This window comes from Silurus meridionalis, chromosome 4 (assembly GCF_014805685.1).
Source record: "Silurus meridionalis isolate SWU-2019-XX chromosome 4, ASM1480568v1, whole genome shotgun sequence".
NCBI lineage: Eukaryota > Metazoa > Chordata > Actinopteri > Siluriformes > Siluridae > Silurus > Silurus meridionalis.
In genome coordinates, this window is record NC_060887.1 from 16549889 (window position 1) to 16572807 (window position 22919).

The 22919-nt window shown below is 38.7% G+C and overlaps 1 protein-coding gene across 1 annotated transcript; it reads right to left on the reverse strand.

Annotated features, from left to right (window-relative positions):
- Positions 1–1293: 1293 nt before the first annotated feature.
- Positions 1294–22653, reverse strand: sntb1 (syntrophin, basic 1). The gene is made up of 7 exons (XM_046847820.1): positions 21806–22653; positions 13944–14163; positions 10451–10655; positions 8422–8558; positions 6769–6965; positions 1973–2160; positions 1294–1840 (listed from the first exon to the last, which is right to left on the reverse strand). The coding sequence occupies exons 1-7, from the start codon at positions 22308–22310 to the stop codon at positions 1748–1750; spliced, it is 1545 nt and encodes a 514-aa protein (XP_046703776.1). The 5' UTR covers positions 22311–22653; the 3' UTR covers positions 1294–1747.
- Positions 22654–22919: the final 266 nt, after the last annotated feature.

A 22919-nucleotide genomic window follows, 5' to 3' on the forward strand; every position in this document is an offset into this window, starting at 1 on the left:
AGCTGCGTTTGATATTTTTTCACCGGCTTTATCCAGCAGATTTGGTGTTCACGAGTTATACTTAAGAAGTTGCATGCATTCAGTTCATAGTCATCTTTTGCCCTAATGTACTGTAGGCCCAACTGCTGAAAACCAGCCTCTAATGGCCTTTCCAATCTTACAGCAAAGGTAATATGCATCCTCTTGAAGCAATGCGCTTTTATCAGCTGCCCGTTGGCATCGCTTGTCCAGTGTGGGCTGAGAGGGCGCTTACTTTTGGCAGTTCTACAGCCTGCATTCCAGCCTCACAGAGGCGTATTGTTCTCTCCCCGGGTGCCCAATGGGCTGGTGGTAAATGGGGAGTTGTACAACGTGTTGGCAACTTCAACAGCTCTCAAAAACAGATTGCGAGATGAGCTTACAGGCTGTGGGAGCAGAAACTGTTGCTCTAGTTCAAGTGTTGGTTTATATACCAGCTGGCTTTCTTTTAAGACTGTTTCGAAAAATTCATTTTGTAATTTTGCATTTTGTAATTTATTCAGCGAGGGCCAGGGTAGTGTTCAATCTGCAACTCGTTTCTGATATTTAAATCAGATTACAAAATGTGATGCCAGCTTCTGCTGAAATAACAACTATCATTGATTCTGAAGTATTTCTCATCTGAAACCTTGCTTTCTTTGGACCTGTGTATTTTCTAAAACCTCATACATTAAGTATGTGTGAGTGTAGACAGGCACTGTTCAGTTTTACTCAAATACAACAGGAAATTGAGTAAACTGATACTTCCTAAAGCAATGCAAATAGAGACTCTTGTACCATTTCCACTCGGCCTTTTCTAACATCATAAGCAAGGGCCTGTTTTGTCTTCTTGTCGTGACAGTATACACAGTTTAATCAGAGTCATCATACTAGAGCCTCAAAACCTGCTATTTAACTCAGAAGCTGCTTTGAGTTTGTCATCTGCATGCTAATGTACAATACTGGCTTTTAGAGTGAGCAGAGTTTGACTATAAAATAGCTTCAGTGAACATTCAGAACAGATAAAGCTGCCTGAAATTGACAGGAAAATTTCAGATAATTAACAGGACTGATGCACTTTGTGATGTTTTAGTCACATTGGTTTTTCTGATCATGCAGAATGGTGAAATTGAAATCATTTTTTATGACACAGCAGGCAATCCCAGTCACTTCTGGCCAGTCTCACGAACCCAGTGGACTCTGTTGAAATGTTGCTGATGATTAATGCTCAGATTGTCCTTTGACTCAAATCCCCAGAGGCTCAAACCAAAAAGCACCACGCACAGAAACGAGACGTTTTAACACTTCGAAACTTTATATATATTTATATATAGGAATTTACAGGGTTTAGAACAGGTCATTCTCTAATCAGAATTAGCTGCCAGAATCATAAGACAGATCTATTTCGACATTTCTCATACAGATAAGTCTCATTATCCGTTCTGTTAAGTGCTTAATACTGCTTAATCGGATGAACTCTAAAGCAATATGTAATACATTGTGTACGACTGATCACAAGTTAGTGTTCATTCTGAGTTTGATCATTGTGTCTTAGCATAATCACTGTGTGTAAAACTGATTCTATTTCACTCTAAAATAGACAAGTCAGATCATAACTTTAAAAAACAAAACAAAAAAAGGATTTCTTTTTCTCAGTTCTCTTTTATCCTGGGCGTACATTTAGAAATACCAACCCCTGCTTTGGGACTAACCGAGTCCTCGTTTGAGAGTTTCATTAAAGAAGTTCATTTCAGTTCACTAAACCCAGTCTGCTGATCTTCGCTGAAAGGAAGGAGTGAAGAATGAAGACAATTGGCTTGGGACACGAGTGCAGGTCCAGTTGCTGTGAATAAAACAAACAACAAGACGTTGACCTTCACAAGGAAGTTACTAATGAAACAACCATGTGGTAAATGACACAGACTTGACCCCAAATATTTTCTACAGAAGTAGGCAATATGTTTCTTTTACTCACAATTTCACCCTCTTTGCCTCCGAAATCCAAATAAAGCATCCGCACCCCGTCATCTGAGGACATTCGGAGTTTCTCAAATGGGTAGCTAAATAGAGGATGACCGTGAGGAGGCTCTCCTTCAGGCAGCACGGAGAAGCCCAGCTCATAGTGAATGACCAGCCTGCAGTCCTGACCCTTATACATGCAGCCTGAAACAAGGAGAGAGACTTCATTAAAGACCTGAACACAAGGTGTGTTTTCCAAGTGGCTCATTATTAAGGAAAGATCACACAAGAGGTGCTGAGTGATGTGATCTCTTAGGGAAAATAGTGTGGGTTTAACATTTGCCATTACTACAGTTGCAAAACTACATGGACCGGACATTTTTTCGTTTTTATTGAAGACTTAGTTGAGGTTTTAACTTTTAAAATAAAGGGAGAAAAGTAAAGGAACATTTTCTGGTTTTGTTTCGACCTTGTCATTCTTTGGTAATAATTCTACAATATACTACAATAAGAACTTGGTAATTAACACTGTAATGCATTTAGGAAACTCCATGTTTGTTAAACACAAATGCTGAAGCTACCAAAAAACAACTCATGTCTGATGTCACAGAGTGAAAAGGCGAGATATATTGTGCATGGGCTATGCAATAATGCAACAACACTGAGTAACTGATCAGCTCTGGTAACCACGAGCCAATCCGTCTCATCATGTCTCATCACTTTTCCCCTGCTTCAGTTGCCTCGTCTTTTTATCAAAAGTGTTAAAAGCTTAGAATGATCGATTTTATCGACTTCCTTTTGATTTGCGTTTAGGAATTCGGTTAGTTCTGAATATAAACACGGGGTTTAGACACAATAAAAGGGTCATGCAGCGAAGCAGCTTAGCCCCCGCTTTCACTATTTCAACCTCAACTAAGGAGGAAGATGCCTGATGAGCTAGATCACCAAACAAATTGAGTATACCAGACAGAAGGGTCAAACCACATGTATGCTAAATGAAAGCAAGTGGTGACACAGGCAATGTGCAAAAACGAGGGTTGATATTGACTCTGCGAGAGACATTATGGAACCTGAATCGGATGTACTTGTATTGATTAGACGTAAATGTGGTAAATGGGCCACTAATGGACACTAAACAATAAAGTAAGTGAATTACTATTAGATTAGCAGAGCCTGATGCTGAAATTACAAACTAGCGTTTTCCTGTGTTCTCGGGAACTGATTAGAACAGTGGCGAATGGTAATAACATTTTATATTATCTAGAATAATAGTGTAACTAAGTTCATCTGTTTTAGTGTGTTCGATTGACTTCATATCGACAGTATTGTATAATTAATATATTTCTGTGTCTCACTACCAATCATCAACCGTGTTTTCAAGAAAAAAAAAAGACAAAGGTAATAGACCCAGTAATGCTTTGAGTCTGGACTGTAACACTATTCCAGAGATTAGGGGCAATGCAAGAGAAATATCTTCTGTTGGCTGAGCTGTGACTAATCCTCAGGACCAATAGTAGTGTCCAAAAAGTGTTGAGTTAAGGCAGTGAACAGCATCGGCTCAGGCTTACAGATTTTTGCGCGGATTTAATCAGCCTTAACCAGAGTCGGGCTCCTAATGAAATTAGACAATTCATTTGTGATGACAAGAAGCAAAAAAAAGGAATTGTGTCTCAAACGTCACGAGTCGTAACACAACAAAAGCGGTTAATTAATTAGTAGCCTGAATTCAACTCGCTTATTCAAAACGTTTAGCCTGCCAAGTCGAGGTCATGTTTCTCGTTGAGTCTGCGTTCCAGACAGCTTCCTTGTGTGGGACGTTTTGCTGTAAAGGGATTTAACATACGTTTAACCTACTGGTTTGACGGCCATCTTTATCAACAAGGTGCCAAGAACTTATTACTGGAGGCAGTCAGAATGCAATTTAAATCTCCTCTTGCCAAAATGCACCAAGTGTGAACCTATTTATATCCAGCACTGAAAGTATTAAATGTTACATCAAATCATATTGAAATTACTGTATATTCCACTTTAATACACTGTGCTATTAAAGATACAGTGTACAGTTATGTGTAAAGAAGACAAATACCTAAAACTCACACCCTTTTGTGTAACTTCGACCAATTGTGTGTGTACAGTCCTGTGACAATTCTACCTTTATATAAAGCTTAACATTCCTTCCTTAGCAGAGTGGATTCCTGAGATCATACCTAACATTAGTAGTAAAGCAGCAGATTACATATCACTATATAAAGCACTTTGAATTGATCGGCTAATTGTGATGCTTGTATAGCCCTTCAGCTAAAATCCTTTCAGCTATTGTTTTGGACTTTATAGTAGACTTAAAGGCAGAGAAACCTTTTTTTTTTTTTTTTTTTTTTTTTTAAAAAAGGTTTAACCTACATATAAAGTATGGAAGTTAAAATAGCTAAAAATAGCATTCTTTGGTTATTATAAACTAAAAGGCTCTTCAGTAAGACATTCAGTATGGTTTAAAAATAGGTTCCCGGTGTTCCCAAGCCGATTTATTTACTACACACTTGAGATAGTATTTTCCGTGTAATAAATCAAAATGCCTCTTTTGTGGTCGGTGCTTAAGATGGAAAAATGGAAACTTTTGAAAAGACATGGAGGTTCATGTTCTTCACTCTCATTCATCCCGTTCTATTTAACAATACTGTAACCTTACTCCTGACCTAAAAGGTTGACTGTGGCTTTCCCACACACTGGATTCACACACTGTTGCTTTCATTCATGCACAAAGAGACTCCACTGAGCCCCCAGTCAGAGCAAAGGAATCTCCTTCGTCCAGCCGGAGCAGGTTTTTTAAATAACCCAGCTTTGCAGTAATGCCAGGAATTTATGGCCCCAGACATTTGTTATGTTCAAGTCTGAACCACTATTTAGAGTTAAGTTCATGTTGACAAAGTGCAGTTTTTTTTTACCCTGCTTATAATGTAGAAGGCGTGTACGTGGAGGATAAGTGTCACATTAATATTTTTCTCAATACCTTCTCTCTACAATAAACACAAGTTACACAATACCTCTAATCAACGATGTATCATTATGCAATTTGTTCAGTATGGGTAAATACACGAAGGAAGAATTTCACCGTGCTTTCAAGCACATGTGACGTGTATAAAGCACCAGCTACACTTCCAAACTTAATATTAGTTAGTCATTATTTAGACTGGGTCACAAAAATGATTAAAGTATAAGCAGTTTAATGGTCTTTCTCTGAGCAAACAGAAATTAGTCTTGCATAAAAACTAACACTAAATCATTCAAAATAGATTACTGAGCTAAAACTCTCAGTTTGGAATATGGATAAAAAACTTAAAAAAAAATAAAGAAAAACGACAAACATAACTTTCAGCCATAGAAGTCTTAGATGACAGGAAGTAAATTGAATTCCTCTTCTTGGTTGAGAGAAGTGGAGCTTGATGTGATATACACATATATCTTCTCATCACCATGTTTTTAAAAACAGAAACACATCTCAAAGCACACAGTGCAGATCACATCAAGTTCCACTTCTCTCAACCAAGAAGAGGAATCTGATTCTACAATGGGGACAAAGGTCTCACTGGAACTGGAGAGTTGGTAGAGATGGTGGAATGGTGTGTGAATGTGTCCTGGGTCCACTTATTAAACTTTACTTGAAAGCCACAGCAGTATTGTTGTGTATTTGAGTATTGTTGCTGACCATGTGCATCTCAGACCGGTTCCATGAGCATGACCATGAGTTCAGTGTACTTCAGTGACCTCTCCCGGGCACCACTTTATGTATGTTTTACAGTACAGCAGTCACTGCAGCAGCACGCTGTGTACTAAAGTTACAGCTGCACAAGTTGCTGATTTGGTCACTCACTGATAAGTCATGATTAAAGGCCTGCGTTGAAATCTACTTTTGTAGCAAACGTAGGAAAAATGTTGCTGAATTTAGTTTCAGATTTACTATTTCAAGTGCAGCTGTGTTATATTTCTTGTTCCCTTATTCTTCAAAGAACTACTAAAAAAGGAGGTGGAAAATAAAACAAGAAAACACGTTGAAAAAGACCCTAACGTTATGATGATCTCCATAGTCTCACATGCTTTTAATCACTCCGAGCTTAGGGACTGCTCCAGTGCTTTATTTCCCAGAATGCGGTGGCCTGTACCCGCTGCCAACCAGACTAAGACCACACAGGAACTCGGCCCCTCTAAAAATACTTGTGTTCTCTTTTATGTTTTTGATATGAATGACTCACGTTATCCAGCTACTAAATGACCCGTCGTGCTTTGGGGAATTTCTGTGGTCGTCTCTGTAGGACACCACCAATCAAATCCTTTTTTTCACTTCTTCTATAAACTCCAACAAAATCAAGTAGTTTATGCCAATAAAAAGACACTCAAGGTCACTAAATAGGATACAGAGTTTTATGTCGATGTGATCGTTTCTTAAAAAAACATTTTTACTACATAGTGTTTTAGAAACATGCATATATTGTGCAACAATGCTGATAAACTGGACTTATAAATCCAAATAATTGAAATATGAGGTATATCTTTAAAGGAAAAAAAAAAAAATGACCCAACCCACATGTCTTTGCTAACAAGCAGAATGGAGTAAATCCTCCAGCGAGTCCTGCACATTATGTGGATTTGAATTTGAGCTGAATAAACTGAGAAAATTGTTTCTCAGGCACAAAATCTGAAATGTACAGCAAAATGCTGGGTGGAGCAGCACTGAAAGGGCAAGTTTAACTTTTTTTTATTTCACCTCGAACAATATAAGAACTGAATGAAGCATCGTCCCATCAGGGCTGTACTTACTGGTAGTCACTTCTTTGATCATTTCAGCAGCAGTGTGGCAGCCAGTGACAATGTGTCTGGTCCACAGTGACAGGTCTTTACAAGTCTCAGCGCGAAATACATGAGTCTCTATGCCCAGTCTCGTGCCTGTGCGTGTAGCGAAGGATAATTCCCCCCCTGGCTGCGGAGACCCTCTATCTGGACCAGAGTGTACCAACCTGAAAGGCAGAAAAGGCAAAAAAATTCATAAATAAATAAAAGATTCAGAAGATCAGCCAGGAACAGGCCACACACTTAGTGCTGGAAGTGGAACAGGAAAAGAAACAAAAATCTAGAAAATATAATCAGGTTTAGTTTAGTATTATACAATAGGGAGTCATGTAACTTGATTCTTCACCAGCATTCCAAAGCTGTGATATGAAATTCTTAAAACAAGATCGAATACTCTATCAAAAATTCAAATAAAATAATTTAGTTATAAATAAAGTTAAAGTTTTGTGACTGACCATATTATGTAATACTGCTGTACTCCCCCCTATACAACACCATATTCCACTTTGTCACTGTTCCACTTACAGTTCATTCCACCCATACCAAGTATCCATCTTAAATCCCTGAAACTCTTCCTTGAAGCATATCATTCACTAACCTCTAACTTTAGCAAAGCTATGAGGAAATGCATTCAGTTCGAAGAGTAAGGAATTTTAACTTTAGACTTATTGAACATGTTCATGTCCTTCAAAATCAATCTTTAATTACAGAAATATGATTTGGTGACCACGACCTCACATCCAGATTCTTGTTTCGAGTTCTCAATAGTAAATAGGTCACACTACTGTATTCTTGTCCTATTATTACAAGTGCAAGTCCAGAGGAACTTCCTCATTCAGAGTAGCAAGCAATGATGCTTTAGGTTCAGGTTATTTAAGGCTAGATGGACTCAAAAAAACCATGTGGTCTTAGTATTACCAGGTTCTATCTGGGTGAAGAGCTATTTTGAGATATGGGACATTCCAGCTAGCAAATCTCAAAGTAGTGAAATTTACAGTTACAGCTCAGTAAGGCCAACACTTTTAAACATGATTAAAATAATGAGGCAGTTTGAAAGTTAATTTTGACACAAGGCAAAAACTGTTTGGTTTCTGACTGTGCGATGTTCAGAATCTTTTAATTTCACAAATAATAAATGTTGAATAACAGACTATCAACTCCATATTACATAACATTTAATATAACATGTTTTGGATTTTAACTACAGGCAGGATTTCTGTAGGTTTCACCAAGTCACAGTTAATATTTAAGACCTTTTTAAGACCATTAAGAGTGAAATTTAAGACCTATAATCACGACATCAAAAACACAGACATACAAATGTATTGTTAGCAACTGGCCTTAAGCAATCCCAACATTTTTTTTTTCAAGCCAATGTATCGCTAAACTTGCACTTCCCCATAGCTTATGAATAAAATCTGTTTTAATCTATTTTATGGGTGAGTCTGTACTTCTGGATAAAGTGTGTAAGAAAGTGAGTGATGCCACTGGACAAACAAAATCTGAACTGTTCTAGTGAAATCTGTTTGGCTGCATGTCTGTTCTTGGGGAATTATGGTGATGTGTGCTTCCATATAGGAAATCTTGCAGAATATTTCATGTGTGTGTTTGTGTGTGTAATACCGTGTTGAAAGTAGAGGATATGTGTGTGCTGGGTTCGGCCAGTTCTCCTTCAGACGCATCATGCTGTCATAGAGCATCAAGTCTTTGTCCGTCACCGCGACCACCACCGGCTTCCAGCGTGGCCTCTCACTCTCCGTCTGAAACACAAACACAGCCACATTGATGGGAATGATTCATTATTTCACTCATCTGTCATTTGGACAAAAAAAATGGTGCCACAAAACGTCTGGTGGAAGAATCTCTGCTGGATTTATGCTTTTTTTTTTTTTAAATCAGCCTGATGCTTACAACGACTATTCTATAACAGTTTCTCAAAGCCAGGGATGTGGTGGTTCCTGACAGCCCTGGACACTACATAGCAGTGCACACTAGATGGATATTTAATATGAAATATGAACGTAATGTGATTGATTCATTCATGAGTGAGAGATCCTAACAGTGATTCTGAGTCAGAACAGCTCGAGGCGAATCACCAGATGTGCCACTACTCATTTTCCAACAAAGTGAAGCCACAGACTGTGATCGTTCTTTTTCATGGCCGCTATGATGAGTAAATTATTTCTCTAAATGCTTGTCTAATGACACATTTAAAAGAACACGCATGGTACCAACAGTAAATATACAGGATTGCAAAGACAGTGAATGACTCACCCTATCAAAAAAATAAAGGTGAAACATCACCCACTGCCCTGGGAATAAAAAAGTTCACCAGCGTCGCTGTAAATGCTTGGGGCACAGAATGAAACTTGGTCTGGTGCAAATGGGGGGAAAAATCCATGAGCACAATTTAATGCTTTGAAAAATGGCCTGACACAGCATGGCCTGCTCAAATCACCACAAATCACCAGTGCGCTCTTCACACAGCAAAGCTAAAAAGAGACGCTGGCAGGGTCACACGCGCACACACAAGTTGCAAAGGCAACTAGGTTACAGTCTTCAGGCCCTTGACGCACTGGAGACTTTTCTTCCCTTATATTTATTCATCAAGAGCCTGACAGCTGGGTAATAAGAGATGGTAAGAAGGAGCTCATTAAAATGGAGTGAGAGGAGAGGTGGTTAGCCAGTCTGCTTAGAACATGCTGAAGACCCTAGCATTATATTAACTACCTCGGTCAGGCCACAGTTAAGAGTTAAAAGAGGAGGCAAGAATGGAGCCAAACTTGCCGCACACTGCGGTTAAAACAGACTGCTGAGAATGACAGAAAGCTGTGCGTCCACAGTGCCATAGAAGAAAGAAAGCACGTGATTTTGACTATGATCAATAAATAGTGAATGATCTGATTTTCTTGTCCATGCAGAGTCTATTCAAAACCAAGCACTGTCCCAGCAAAACACCACAACATTTACATGACATCGCATAAATTTTGCATTTTCTCCCTACAGCTTTGTAGAATGCAGCCAATAAGTTTCAATCAGGGTTTTGAACTTTGCCTATTTCTCTAGAACACTACATTCCTGATTCATACTGATGAGTCAAACTCTGTCTGTAATCTGTAAAAGCCAGTGGGATACGAGTTAAAGAAAAGCTAGGAGACTTCTAATAAGCACATCAAAATGCAGTACTGGTGCAGTTTTCTTATATTTTTTTCCCCCTCACAAAAACCTTCAGTTTGGGTTTTTTTAGGGGTAAAATTGTACCTTTTTCCTATCAAAGCATAACCCACAAACTAATTTACTTCTTGTGTGTTAATTTCTATTAATTTCTCTCTTCTTTATGTTTTAACATCAGTCACGGCGAAGGACACAGATCCCCTTACTCATTAAAAGCAGCATTTTATTTTTAATTTTTTGCAATTAAACTCAAACTATGTGGACTGAAACGAATCCCACTGTACACAATCAAAACAGCTTTAAATCACATCAATATATGAAACTGTTAGCTGTCCCTGACTGTTAGCTGCTCTGCACAGCCCTAACAGAGGGTCCACATAATAGAATGTATAGAACTGTCAAAAACTGACTGCTATGAATAGAAGGCTATTCTCCTTCACATATCTAGAATCTCTTTGCACACAATGCAAACACTAACCTTCTCTGCCAGCCAGCCGAGGTGGCGTATCTCATGACTCGCCCCGATTCCGTTCCTGCCAGCTGCGCTGAGCTCAGACGTCACTTTCATCATGAGGTTATAGGTAGCAGACTGCATGGACTCGAACCACACTTGAGCTGAGCTGGAGTCCGAACACCGCAACACCACTGTGTGCTTTGCGTCGGGAGAGTGTAGCTCTAAATGCCTGAAGAACAAAAAGGATATGAAACACAGCCTACCACTGCACCTGTTCGCTCACTATATGTTTATTACATGTGCAGTGTGACCATTTTTACTTTTCAGTTCATTAACACACACTGAATAGATGCTTCTAGTGTTTACATTTAAAATGAAGAATGAAAAAAAGTTATATTAGGCACATTATTTCCGATTTCGAGTCCGGGAGTGTTCCAGAAATCAGAGAAAAATGGCCTGGGGTTTGCGTGAACCAAATCATGGAGAGGTCTACATCATGTGTGGCAACTATTTGCATTCTTCACTGTTTTCTGAGCAATATGATCTATTCAAATGGACACATTTTCCTATTATAATAACCTTCACTTTTCTGGGTAGGTTTTCCACTTGCTTTTGCTGAGTTGGACTGGGGAGATCATTCAACCACAAGAGAACACACAAGAGTGTGAGAGCAGACACTGGTTTTGGGGGCTAGAGAGCACTCAGTGTTCCAGTTCATCCCCAGGTTCAATGAGGTTGAGGAGCACAGCTTTGTGCAGGTGATTTTTCTTTTTTTTTCACTGTCATGCTGGAACAGGTTTGTGCCTCAGTTCCAGTCAGGGGAGATTGTAAAGTTACAGCATGTTAATGTTACAACAGTATGATGAATACAAACATATAGCTGTGACGGTCAGGTCTCTACAAACTTTGCAACATGTGTGGTGCAAGTTTTAGTACTTATTGCATTATGAAAATTGCAATGTCTAAAAAGTGTGTGTGGGCAATGGATAAAACTAATACATGTTTATACATTTACCACCAATGTGTTGGTACCACAACAATGTAAAAAAAAAAAAAAAAATCAAAAGAAAAAACACTGAAAAGTCTCCACATGGTTTGCCAGGTTTCCTCCCACTGTTTCAACCAGGGCAGCAGGTGTTAAACACTACTCTAGTTGAAAATGCATTCATATAAATATATATTCACACATATCTACAAGTGAACATATTGCTTAAAAACTTAGCAAGACTTTGCAAACTGGACACTGAACATTAAAGTTTACTTCTGCTTAAAAGAACACCGAGGTATTAGTCTATTCGTGATATGCAGTAAAATCAGAGGCATACAATGATCCATGCCTTACTCATACATTATATCTCACTTGGTTGGTTAACCTCCTACAAGCTGCATTATCATTTCCAGCTGTCCAATGCTGGTTAAAAATAGTTCTGATTTATTAAGATGGAGAGTTGGGAAGCTGGGTGGAAACAGAAGCCAAAAAAAACTGAACACAGTGTTTTGCGTCTGTCTGTCTGAGAGCAGCTCTTGGACCAGGGCCCAAGGAGTTCTCTTCCATCCAACAATGATGTGGGAACTCTCAGCAGCAATCAATGGTAATGCTTGTTTAATGCCTCTCATGGTTGCGGAAGAGGTTTGCTTTTGCTAAAACATGTTCAAGGAGTAGAAGACAGATCTAATTATGTAAGTCACCTCTATCCCATCTTTCTGCAATAATGCTAACAGATCAGTAAGGATAAGACAGAGGCTTGTAAAAGCCAGACATCATGGATAAAAAAGCTTGGGGAAAAACCATAGTTGATGGTGTAACTTTTATGAGGGTGGGAGTCAAATTATCCATCATTATCTCAAACCCTGAAGTAATATTCAATGGGTTTAAATATAAGCAAAGCTATTTTTAGTTGAATTCTAAACATGCCATTTCCCAACCAAACAAGGGCTACAGACACAAGCAGGAAGAGGACGCCTGTGATAAATATGTCAGCTAGAACTCCTCCTGTCCCATCTCCTGTCCCAATTCATCTCTCCTACACAAAACAGCTGTGTAAATTTCCACATCAGCTCCGCGGCACACGTCAAGAGGAGAAACTCGGATGAAGCATATGGTGACAACAAGTAGGTCATGTTCAAGCTGTATTATTCCAGATGGGTCTGATGCCAAAATGTTTTATAGCAATGCTCATGTAACCTGTAAAAGGAGGAGGGTCTTGTCACAGCAATGATGCATCCAGGCAAGAATGTTGATAGATGTACTGTCAGTCTTGGGATGGAGCTACATAAATGAGTACACTAAAATAAGACAGGATGAGTGTGGTAGGGCCTGCTGTCATTTGCAATGAGAGGAAGATGGATGGCATAGTTTGGTGGGGAAAAAGTTCTTTTTTTTATCCATTACTATAAGGAAGTACACTCATTCAGGGCAGTATGGTTCATATATTCATATTTAGTTAACCTAATCCAGGTTACAGAAACACACACTAATTAAGCTGTCAGCTACCAGAGAGCACTATTAGTGCACACATTCACACACCTAAAGGCAAGTGTTTGCTAGGGCGGAAACTGAATAAACCTGAAGGAAAACCCACATGAGTAAGACGAAACAAAGTAAGACGACCTCAGGATTGAACCCAGGACACTGGGTATGGGAAACAGAAATACAGTATTCTCAATTGTGTTTTATATAAGCTGGATGGTTTCCAGACCAATGCGACTATAGGGTTAGAATGTGTCACAGCACTGAACTATGTGTCAATTGTAATAAAAGAGTTAGAGATGCTATGAATGATTACAGAAGTAGCTGACTATGAGAATGGAATCTTGCGGTGAGAAGCTTTTTCCCCCCACAATAGGTGAGAAATACTGCTGTAACAGAAAGATCTTTTTAATCAGCTCAGCTGTGGAACATCACTTCCTTCCAGACTTCCTGTGCACCTTCGGGTCGATCCGAAAATACCACAAGGTACATTTTCCTAACAAACACGTCACTGAAATCAAAACATGTTTTGGTGACTGTGGTTGTACAGTCTACTGGGCAGAAAGTAGCAGTCGTGATCCCTGAGCCGACTGCAAATGGTGTCAAACTTTGAAGCTGTTCTCCATTACGGTCAGTGTGGTGATGGCTGACTTTGAAATATGAACACATGACTACTTTGTTCAGTTTACTTTTGTGGGTGGAAGAGAGATAAAAGTAAAGATAAGAGTTGCAAGTCGGCCTGCAGTCAGTAATCATATATTCACCTTGACAGTAATTACAGCATATTGTTAATATTGACACAGCGGCACAAAGATACTGAGGAAAGATTCGCTTATCGATGCTGATCCACTTTGAAAACTACAACTAGCAGAAATATGGATCATATGATCAAGCTCAAAACTTTGACGCTTTGAATCAAACCTAATACAACTTACAGTTTCACTTTGACTGTATGAAAGCATCAGGCTTCAACCCCACCTTGAAACATTACAAGATTGATACCAGTTTTCTAAATTGATGGTGTTTCTAAATGCCATTTGCATTTACCTGTTTTCAGGATCAGGGGTGGACATAGCCCACGAGACGTAGCACATTTTCAGCGGGATGAATCTGCAGTCCCCCTGCGGTGACAGTGAAGGCGGGCTGGGAGGAACCTCACAGTGGGGGTTGCCAGGTCGAGGAGATTCTGGTGGAGGCGTCTCCCATCCGATCTCTGCCACCGGAGACCCCTTTTTCACATACGGCGTGGCTTCTCTCATGTACTTTACTGTGAAGGAATAGAAAAAAAGAGAACAGCATTGATTGGTTCTGTCTTTACTTTGTATAACAAAGCACCGGTGTGATATTAAGCGATCACAGCCTGACACAATCGCTTACAACATGTGACGCATGCCTCATCTGAGTTCAATCCGGTTTCAAGCCTGGAATGTAAATCTCCATGTGCTTTATATATCCATTAATGTCAGGTTTCGGATAAATGGCTGAGCGATAAGAAAGGTTTCTATCAAAAGGCCTGAGGAGTAACAAACGCCCGAAGTTATAAAAAGACTCTAAACCAGGATCAACACCTGAGGGGAGCATCCTAACTTTTACAGAAAAGAATCAAAAATACGCAGGGAATGAAAAGTTATAAAATAAAAATAATCACTTGGCACACAGCTCTATGAGACATTGCTGTATTGCGAGCATTGAGGTTTGCAGATTTTGCATTTTGATATGGGTAGAAGACATTTCTGGAAATATATGAGGTGTATTTATAAAAAAGGAGGCTAGGCATGGTCTAATCCATAATATAAGATAAAAACCTTTAGACCACAGAGATTTATTCAAACACCAGGGCACAACTCCTTATTATCTTATAAACAGCAAAAAAAAGGAGAAATTTAAAAATTTTGTCATGAAAGGAAACAGTAGTAATATAAAGGGGTTTTTTTGTTTTGTTTTTTTGCTTGAGGTAATAACTTAACATTTTAACAATTTTTTTATTCATACATTTTAAATGGACAATGTTTTAGGGATTCCAGAGCACTCTTATGAGCACATGTCCTTTATATACAGTCTAATGACTTTAGAGTCAATAAGTAGGTTTTGACAAAGCAAACAACTTTCCTCACTGCCACAAATGGGACTTAGTGACATGAGTTTACATTTACCAAGCCCATTCAAGAAAATGATCAAGAACTGACAGCTGGGGAGAGCAGCAAACGTGCCCCCAATGAGTGATTAAACTGTTTTTTTATCACAGGCGAGGCAGTGGAACTTTTAAATGACATAGTTGAAGTAATTCTAACACGGTCAGTGTGACTGCATACGCAAAAAGCTCAATGCATTCTTTATGCAGAGTTGACCTGTGCAAAACCCACTGAACCAAACGCTCATAATTATGTTATATATGTAACATTATAGATTTCTGCAAGTCACAGTGTATAAAGGTGTCTAATGCTGTAGACCCAGATATATATAGACAAATTAGACATAGGCAATGCTAATTATGAATATTAGATGTATGCAAAGGAATCTAATGACTCACTCCTATTTCAGATCATATCTCTGAACCACACATCGTATTTTTTTCAGATTGTAAGTTTTTTCGATAACCCACATTATATTTTTCTTTCCATGATCAGCACTTTCTGTATTAAAAATTTAATAGGAGTTTCACTTATTATTGAAAACATTAGCCTCAACACTTTTCCACTGGGATGAGAACAACAAATTTCACAGTTTGAATTTACATACTTAATTGTTATTAAATTACATAATTTACAAATTGACACGTTTTGTATTCTGATGTTGACAAGGGGACGGGGGATGGATAGATGAATAAATAAATAAATAGGACATGCCTTAGAGGTGATCATAGACTAAACATAAATACTTTTATTATGTCAGTTACAATGTTCCGAATTGCAAAAGGGGCTCTGTCACGCATTTACTGCACTACACAAGTACATATACTTATCACTAATAAATAGGGAACTAATTGAGTGAATTATTCCTGTTTCAGCAAGTGAGTGAAAACACTGGGCAAATCTTTTCGAAAAGAAAGTTTATCATATAATCTAGTGCTAATATTTGCTTTATCTTTGGTAGTGTAGAATTAGAGGCTAATCTAAATTTATTGCATTTGGCAGATGCCCTTATCCAGAGCAACTTACAGTTATCTTAATTATACAAACGAGCAGTTGAGGGTTAAGGGGCTTATCCAGATGCCCAGAAGTGGGAGTTTGTTGGTGCTGGGATTTGAACTTATGATCTTCCTAGCCAAAGTCCAATCTCTTAACCAATGTATTATTTTTGTTTTGGTTATATATTTATTGCTTTTGACTGCTAAACCTTTTGGGTAATTCTAAATGTTATTTTTAATTATTTTTTTATTTTAGAAAACAAAGCATTATCAACATTGATGGCTGTTTTTCTAAAAAAAATAAATAAATAAAAAAATTAAAAGAAAGGAAAAAACAGAGAATTGCTGCAAAATTGTTCAAGAACCATATTGCACCAAATTTTCAGTTCTTTATCTAATTCCATTATTTTCCCCTAGTTAACCATAAATGCTGCACACTCGGTTCTCAGAATAAAACACACTGAGAAATACAAAGAACCAGCTAGTGCAGGCTAAAATTGTGTGCTTTTAAGCTTGCACTTAAACCCGAACCACATGAAACCGTGGCCACAGCCACACTGCTGGAAGTGAGAACATCATCAATGCACGCACTAATGTGTTCTGCACAGAGGTCTGGACTGTACAGTTAGCAAAGTAGCTACAGGTTTAATTTCTGTTAGGGCTTTTTTATGTTTGTCTAAACGTTTGAGGCTGAAGAACCTGTTGATCAGTATGTTAAAAAGACAAACTAAACTCAGGGTGGGAGGGGAAGCTGTAAGCTTAACAGCATAGGGACAGAGTAAACAGAACTGGTTTTATCTGATAGTAGCTTTAAACAGTGGTAAAATGTTTTACCTCCCTAAGTAGAGATAAGTTGGACAATACTTCCTCAGTGCTTCAACAGGAAATAAAGTACAGTTTCATACATATGTGTTAAAAAACATCATCTTGATATAATGTACAGGTGTTTAAGTGGGAAAATATATACCTACTGTATTACTGTGATCTACATTAGCATGCATTTTAAAGTATATTAAGTCTAATTCTATGGAAAAGCCAATTACTAATTTTCTGTATACCAGCATGTTCTGCTGTGATGTACGTCTGGACATCCCATCATGGGGTGTCCAATGATGCTTCAGATCCTTTTTACTGAATATATGAAATGAATAATATGCTAATTAAAGAGAAATGTACATACCAATACATTATACTAAATAATACATTCTAAATACAAACCTGGTACACTCTAGTAAGTTTTAGAGATATTTTTTTTCTTAGTCATTATGGCTACTACTTTATTTATATACTGTAGATTAAAAAAAAAAAAAAAAAAAGAACCGTTACCCTAAATATGTTTGAAAATATCGAATATCTAATTATAATCCAACAATCTAATAATAATATCCAATATCTAAAAACTGTGTTAAAAAAATAAAATAAAAACACTACTCCTGCCCATTGCTCACAAGTAATTAGAAATTGAGAAACTGTCCAGGCCAGAAGTCTTCTGGTTTAGGGCACACCCATTTTGGCTTTATGTCCGAAAAGTCATTGCATTACACATCAAGTACAAGCACAAAAAGATAAGCCGAGCAAAAATCTGGTCTTTTAACATTTGTTTACATTGCTATAAACTAACAACTGCAATAAAGCATGGTAATAGCTTCAGCTGCTGAAATTTTACAGAATAAATAATATATCTTCATGCATCAATCAACATCAGTGTGGGCAGTGCAGAAATAAAAGTTCTAAGTTATTGTGAATTGCAAATCCAGTTTTGTCACTGATGCATCACTTGTCATTTTGTGACAAAAAACAAAACAAACAAATATTAAATTGCTGTACAACATGCCAACATAATCCTATCAATGAATCACTTAAACTGTTATGTTGGATTCCATTTTTAACATCTACATACTTGTTTCATACATCCTTTGTAACAGTTTGTAATGTGAGTCAGAATGCAGCGGCCAATTTTTTTTTTAATTGTTGAGTGTTAATGGGAAATGGAAAAGTCAACATCTACTTTCCCTTGAGGAAAGTAAGCAAGCCTTCACTATCAGCACTCATTTATCTGTGGTATCCTGCCATGTCTGTCGAAATGAATGAAAGAGCAGAGGAAATCAAATGGCAAATAGTGGCTAAAGATCAAGCCATTGTGGCTTCTGTAGCAGGAAATCACAAGCATAATGTAAATCATATTACTAAGAGCAGATGATAAAGAACTTTTCAGACGTTTATTTTAATCATAGTGATTAGTAATGTGACGAAACAGCTTTTAAAAAACACAAAAACATGTTTAAAATGTTTAAAACAAACAAACAAACAAACAGGAATGATTGTGTTAAGTATTAAACAGCTGTGAACATACAGATCCAGAAGTGGTTACAAAAAAAATGGCACTATGAAAAAAAAAAAAAAAACAACCACACTAATGTTTAAGCATTAAAATCTTTTCACCATTCAGACATTTTTTGGGGCTTTTAATGTAGTTGCACCTTCATATGATTTATTCGAATACCCCTGGAATAGAGTATGATCATGTGTGTGCTGGTTTTTATACTTTGAAAGTTCTGCTGCAATTAGTAGATCTTTCCCATCATTCTCTTCTTCGTCTCTGAACATCTATTGTCCTGGCTTGGCCATTTGCAGATGATACAGACCGATCTTCTAACAGCTAAACATCTCTCTCTCAAACACACGCACTCAATAAACATTTAGCTGGCAATCGCATACAGAATGAATGAAATCCAATCCAATGTATCCTCCAGCTTTATCAAGCAGTACTTGCGGCCAATGCGTCACACTCCTATCACTACTATTATTACTGTGCATGTGCCAGGAGTTTCAATGTACAGCTCTATTTTACCGGTCCAGTGTCTGTGGTATGTTTTGTCTCAACACCAGAGATGAACATTTACTTCGAACGCCAGGTTTTAGGCACGAATCCACTATCCACATGCCCCAATTCTTCCGCTTTCTTTCTTGAAAGGAGTCCTGGACTGTGGTCCGATTAACCTCAGAGTAATTACTTATCGGACAATAGAGAGCATTGTAGCTGAGGACACACTGAATCCACTGGTCATCAAGTGTACCTATAACCGGTACTTTGTGTTCTTTTCATAATTGGTACTAGTCATTACTGTTGATTTGATTTGGCAGGCTTTGTCTGCGCAGGAAGAAAATGCACTCATCAAGCTCCGAATGGAAAACGCTAATTTGACAAATAGTGTGTTTGGATGCAGAGGATCTCAGAGTAACAAAAGGAGCATTGTGCCTGGCCCAGTTGAAGACCAAGATTCTTTCCCTCACTACAGAGAGAAATCAGCAACACTGGGATTGTGGATAATGGTACAAAACCTAACTGAGAGGGGGAAAAAAGAGATTGAAATAAGAGAGAACAAAACTTTTGGGTGTGGAAAAACACCAAAACCAATGTGCAAACACTGCTCACAGAAAACAACCCACTCATTCAAACGACCAGATCCTTTGGGTACAATTATTCTTCTATATTTTTGGCTCTTAATGTAGTTGCACCTTCATAAATTTCATTCAAATACCCCTGGGATAGAGTATGATTATGTGCGTGTGATGTGTACTGTGTTCTATGGAGCACAGTATAGAAAACAGTGAACGACTCATGCTTTTGCGTTCTATTGCATCCACAAGGTAAATCTTTCAGTTTGCTTTTAACCATATGGCAAATTTTCCATCCAAAAAGGACAATTTTAGAGGACTATTTCTTACATGAACATATTAAATAGATGATAACACTTCATAACATTTCATGCTTTTTTAACTCTGAAATTGTAAAAGTATTTCATTTAAACTAATTTGATGAATAATAATATATAAAGAACACTGAACATTACTATTTCAGTTGGGCCACTTATACTAAAACTATCCGTTCTAATTTAAAACTCTATATTACCTGGAGTAAAACTCTCAAACTGTTCAATGCAATATTTTTTGTCATTCAGGAATGTACACAAGCTTGGCCAAACAACCTTCCTTCCACAAAAATAATTATCACCTACCTAAAATAAATAAAAATGACTCGAGTAACCGGCATTACTCCAAGCGTCACTTCATTCTTGTTTCCTTACAGGCCGCTGTCATTGATGCATGAGGCATTGCTTTTACTCCATCAAAACTCAAAAATCATGAAAAAAAAATATTTTGATTTAAGTGTATTTAGGTTTTTATAATGTTATTATTTAGGTGTATTTTGACCATGGGTTTAAAGAGCGAGAAGTTTTGTACAGGTTGCCTTCAAAATCAGAGTTGACTAACTTCTGAGATAAAGGAGAACATTTAAATATCTAGAATGCACATTGTCAATCACATGCCTAAGCATACGTGTAGTGCGAGTTTACATAAACATACATCCAATCAATCAAATATGAGAGTAATCACCATGGCAACTAATCAAACTGAAGCGAAAAAAAGAAAGCTTTGTCCTCAGTTTATACGTGTACAATCCCTGATGTACACTTTCCCCAACAGTGCTCTCCCTGATGAATCACTCAGAACCAGACAGAAGCTCACAGTAAACGAATCTGGTGATCAGATTGTGACTAAACAATGAGCAGGACGCATCTGTGTTCAATGAACCGCACTGAACCACAAGACCAGGTGCGGAGAGACGCCGTTTTCTGCACACCGTTACACAGCTCAAGGCCAACAGCGGTCAACACGCAACAATACAGCAGAAAGACTGACAATGTGGAAATGATTAACTCAGTTACTGCATGCCTTTCATACACTGAACACTGACGTGCGCCAAAAAAAGGATAACATTTCTGAAAGTTGAAAAAGCTCACAAGGAGATCTAATTGCACTGTTTTGCACACAGCTGTAGAAAATATTTCAAATACAAGCCTCTCTAAATCACAGAGTAGCGAGAGATGGACATCGCCTCATTTTACTGCCAATAGAGATGAAAGCCACCTGAAGCACAGTGCAACCATGCAAACAATACAATCTGAGGCTGATTTCATGTGTTGCAATTGAGTCCAAGTAATCGAATCTAATTGCACCTTTTCATGAGAGAGATTTTTATCCTGCACATCACGGCGAAAACGACAAGCAGTTTTTCTGTAATGCTCTCAATTGCAAGATCTGTTGCAGATAAGCTGTAACTGCTCTAAGCCCCAGGGTTCATCTATTCTGTGCTCGATACACGAACCATAATTCAACACACGCAACTGACAAGCCAGTTCACCTGCAATGTCACAACATGTTTCCCAAATGATAGACGAGCTGAATTACGATTCCCATCACAAGGTTGCGTTCTGTCTTTATGAAGGGCTAGAGGATTCAGTCATACCTGACTCAGCTGTTAGGAACTGGACCAGCTGGGGATTCCTGTGGACGCAACTGTGCATCACTGTGCTGGAACACTTATGAGGTGATCAACTCTCAAATTCATGCAAACAAAAACCAACATGGCCACTCGAGATAAAGCTGCATAAGAGCTCATTCATTATTTAGTTCTTGTAATATTGCAGTACTGATATTGCAGCAGGTTGGTATATAGATATAAATGTGACCTAAAAGGATTTCATTCATCCAGAGAAATATTCCACAAAAGTACTGATGTGGGTGATCTCATACAGCATTTGTTTAAAAAAAAAAGTTGTAGGTGTTATTAATATAAAATAATCATATTTTTTTAGGATACATCAGATCGCAGACTTATGTAATGAGTAGAGAGATATTTAATGATCCAGATCGCAGCCCAAACTTGTTTAGAAATAAAGTTCCTTCATCCAGTTAAACTCCCGAGTGTCCCTCCTACCTTCCAGCGTGACCACACGGCCGGCTCTCTTTAAACCCTGTACCGCCTCGTCGTGCGTGGCGTCGCGCAGGTTCACGCCGTTCACCGACAGTATAGCGTCGCCGACGTAAAGCGCGTGCGTCTGGTCTGCGGCTAGCCCCTTGAAGATCTTGCTGATGAGTATCGGCATCTTGTTTTCCTTCCCACCTTTGATGCTGATGCCCAGGCCGCCCACGTCCTGCTTCACGACCCTTACGCACCGCTTCCTGTTGGCGATGGCCTCAGGGACGCGCTCGGGCGAGTCTGCCCCGGCGGTCCTCGCACCGGTGTCGGGACTGTCGGGGCTCGTTCGCGACCCGTTTGCCACGCCGTTCACGTCGCCGCTCCCGGCCGCGTCCTCGCAGCTCAGCGCGAGCGCCTCGTCGCTCAGCTCGGCCAGCACCCGGTGCCATCGCTCCCGCACCAGCACTTCCAAAACGCCACTTTTCTGCACGCGCATGCCGGAAGCCGCCGACGCTACCGCCATCTTTGGAGCATTTCTGACGATAAAACGAGTATGAGTGCGTGTGTGTGGTTTTTTTTATTAACGCACGCGGGACTTTGTCCTCGCGCCAAACTCACGAGCGCGTCGGAAAAGTTTGAGCGCGTCTCCGGTGCATGCCTGCTGGAGCGTCGCTCCACTCCGACACACACACCACATCCGTGTTGGGTGGAGCAGCAGCTGTATGGGATGTGTCCTATCGGGGTGAGAGGAGTGTGTGAGGCGCGTGAAGCTCCCGGTGTCCGGAAACCGATAGAAAAAAAACACGCGCTAACCTTCATTTAAAACACCCGGAGTAGACGGACGATTCACAAAAGACTCGATTCTCTGTACTCGACTCTCATGAGAGTCAAGTGAACCGATTCTCGAACACTATAATACTATAAACGACATATTATACTATATATAATATATATACTATATATATATATATATATATATATATATATATATATATATATATATATATATATATATATATATTCTATATACTATTTATTATATTATATACTATTCACATATACTATATAGCAGTGGTGGGCTGTCAGAGCCAGGAAAGGCCTATCAGAATCACTGTTAATGTTTTAATATAGT

Coding starts and splice junctions, on each gene's coding strand:
- sntb1 (XM_046847820.1), bottom strand. CDS start 22,310: ATGGCGGTAGCGTCGGCGGCTTCCGGCATGCGCGTGCAGAAAAGTGGC. Junction 10,656..13,943: donor ACCCCTGATCCTGAAAACAG/GTAAATGCAAAT, acceptor TTTGTTCTTCAG/GCATTTAGAGCTACACTCTC. Junction 6,966..8,421: donor TATCCTCTACTTTCAACACG/GTATTACACACA, acceptor TCTGCCTTTCAG/GTTGGTACACTCTGGTCCAG.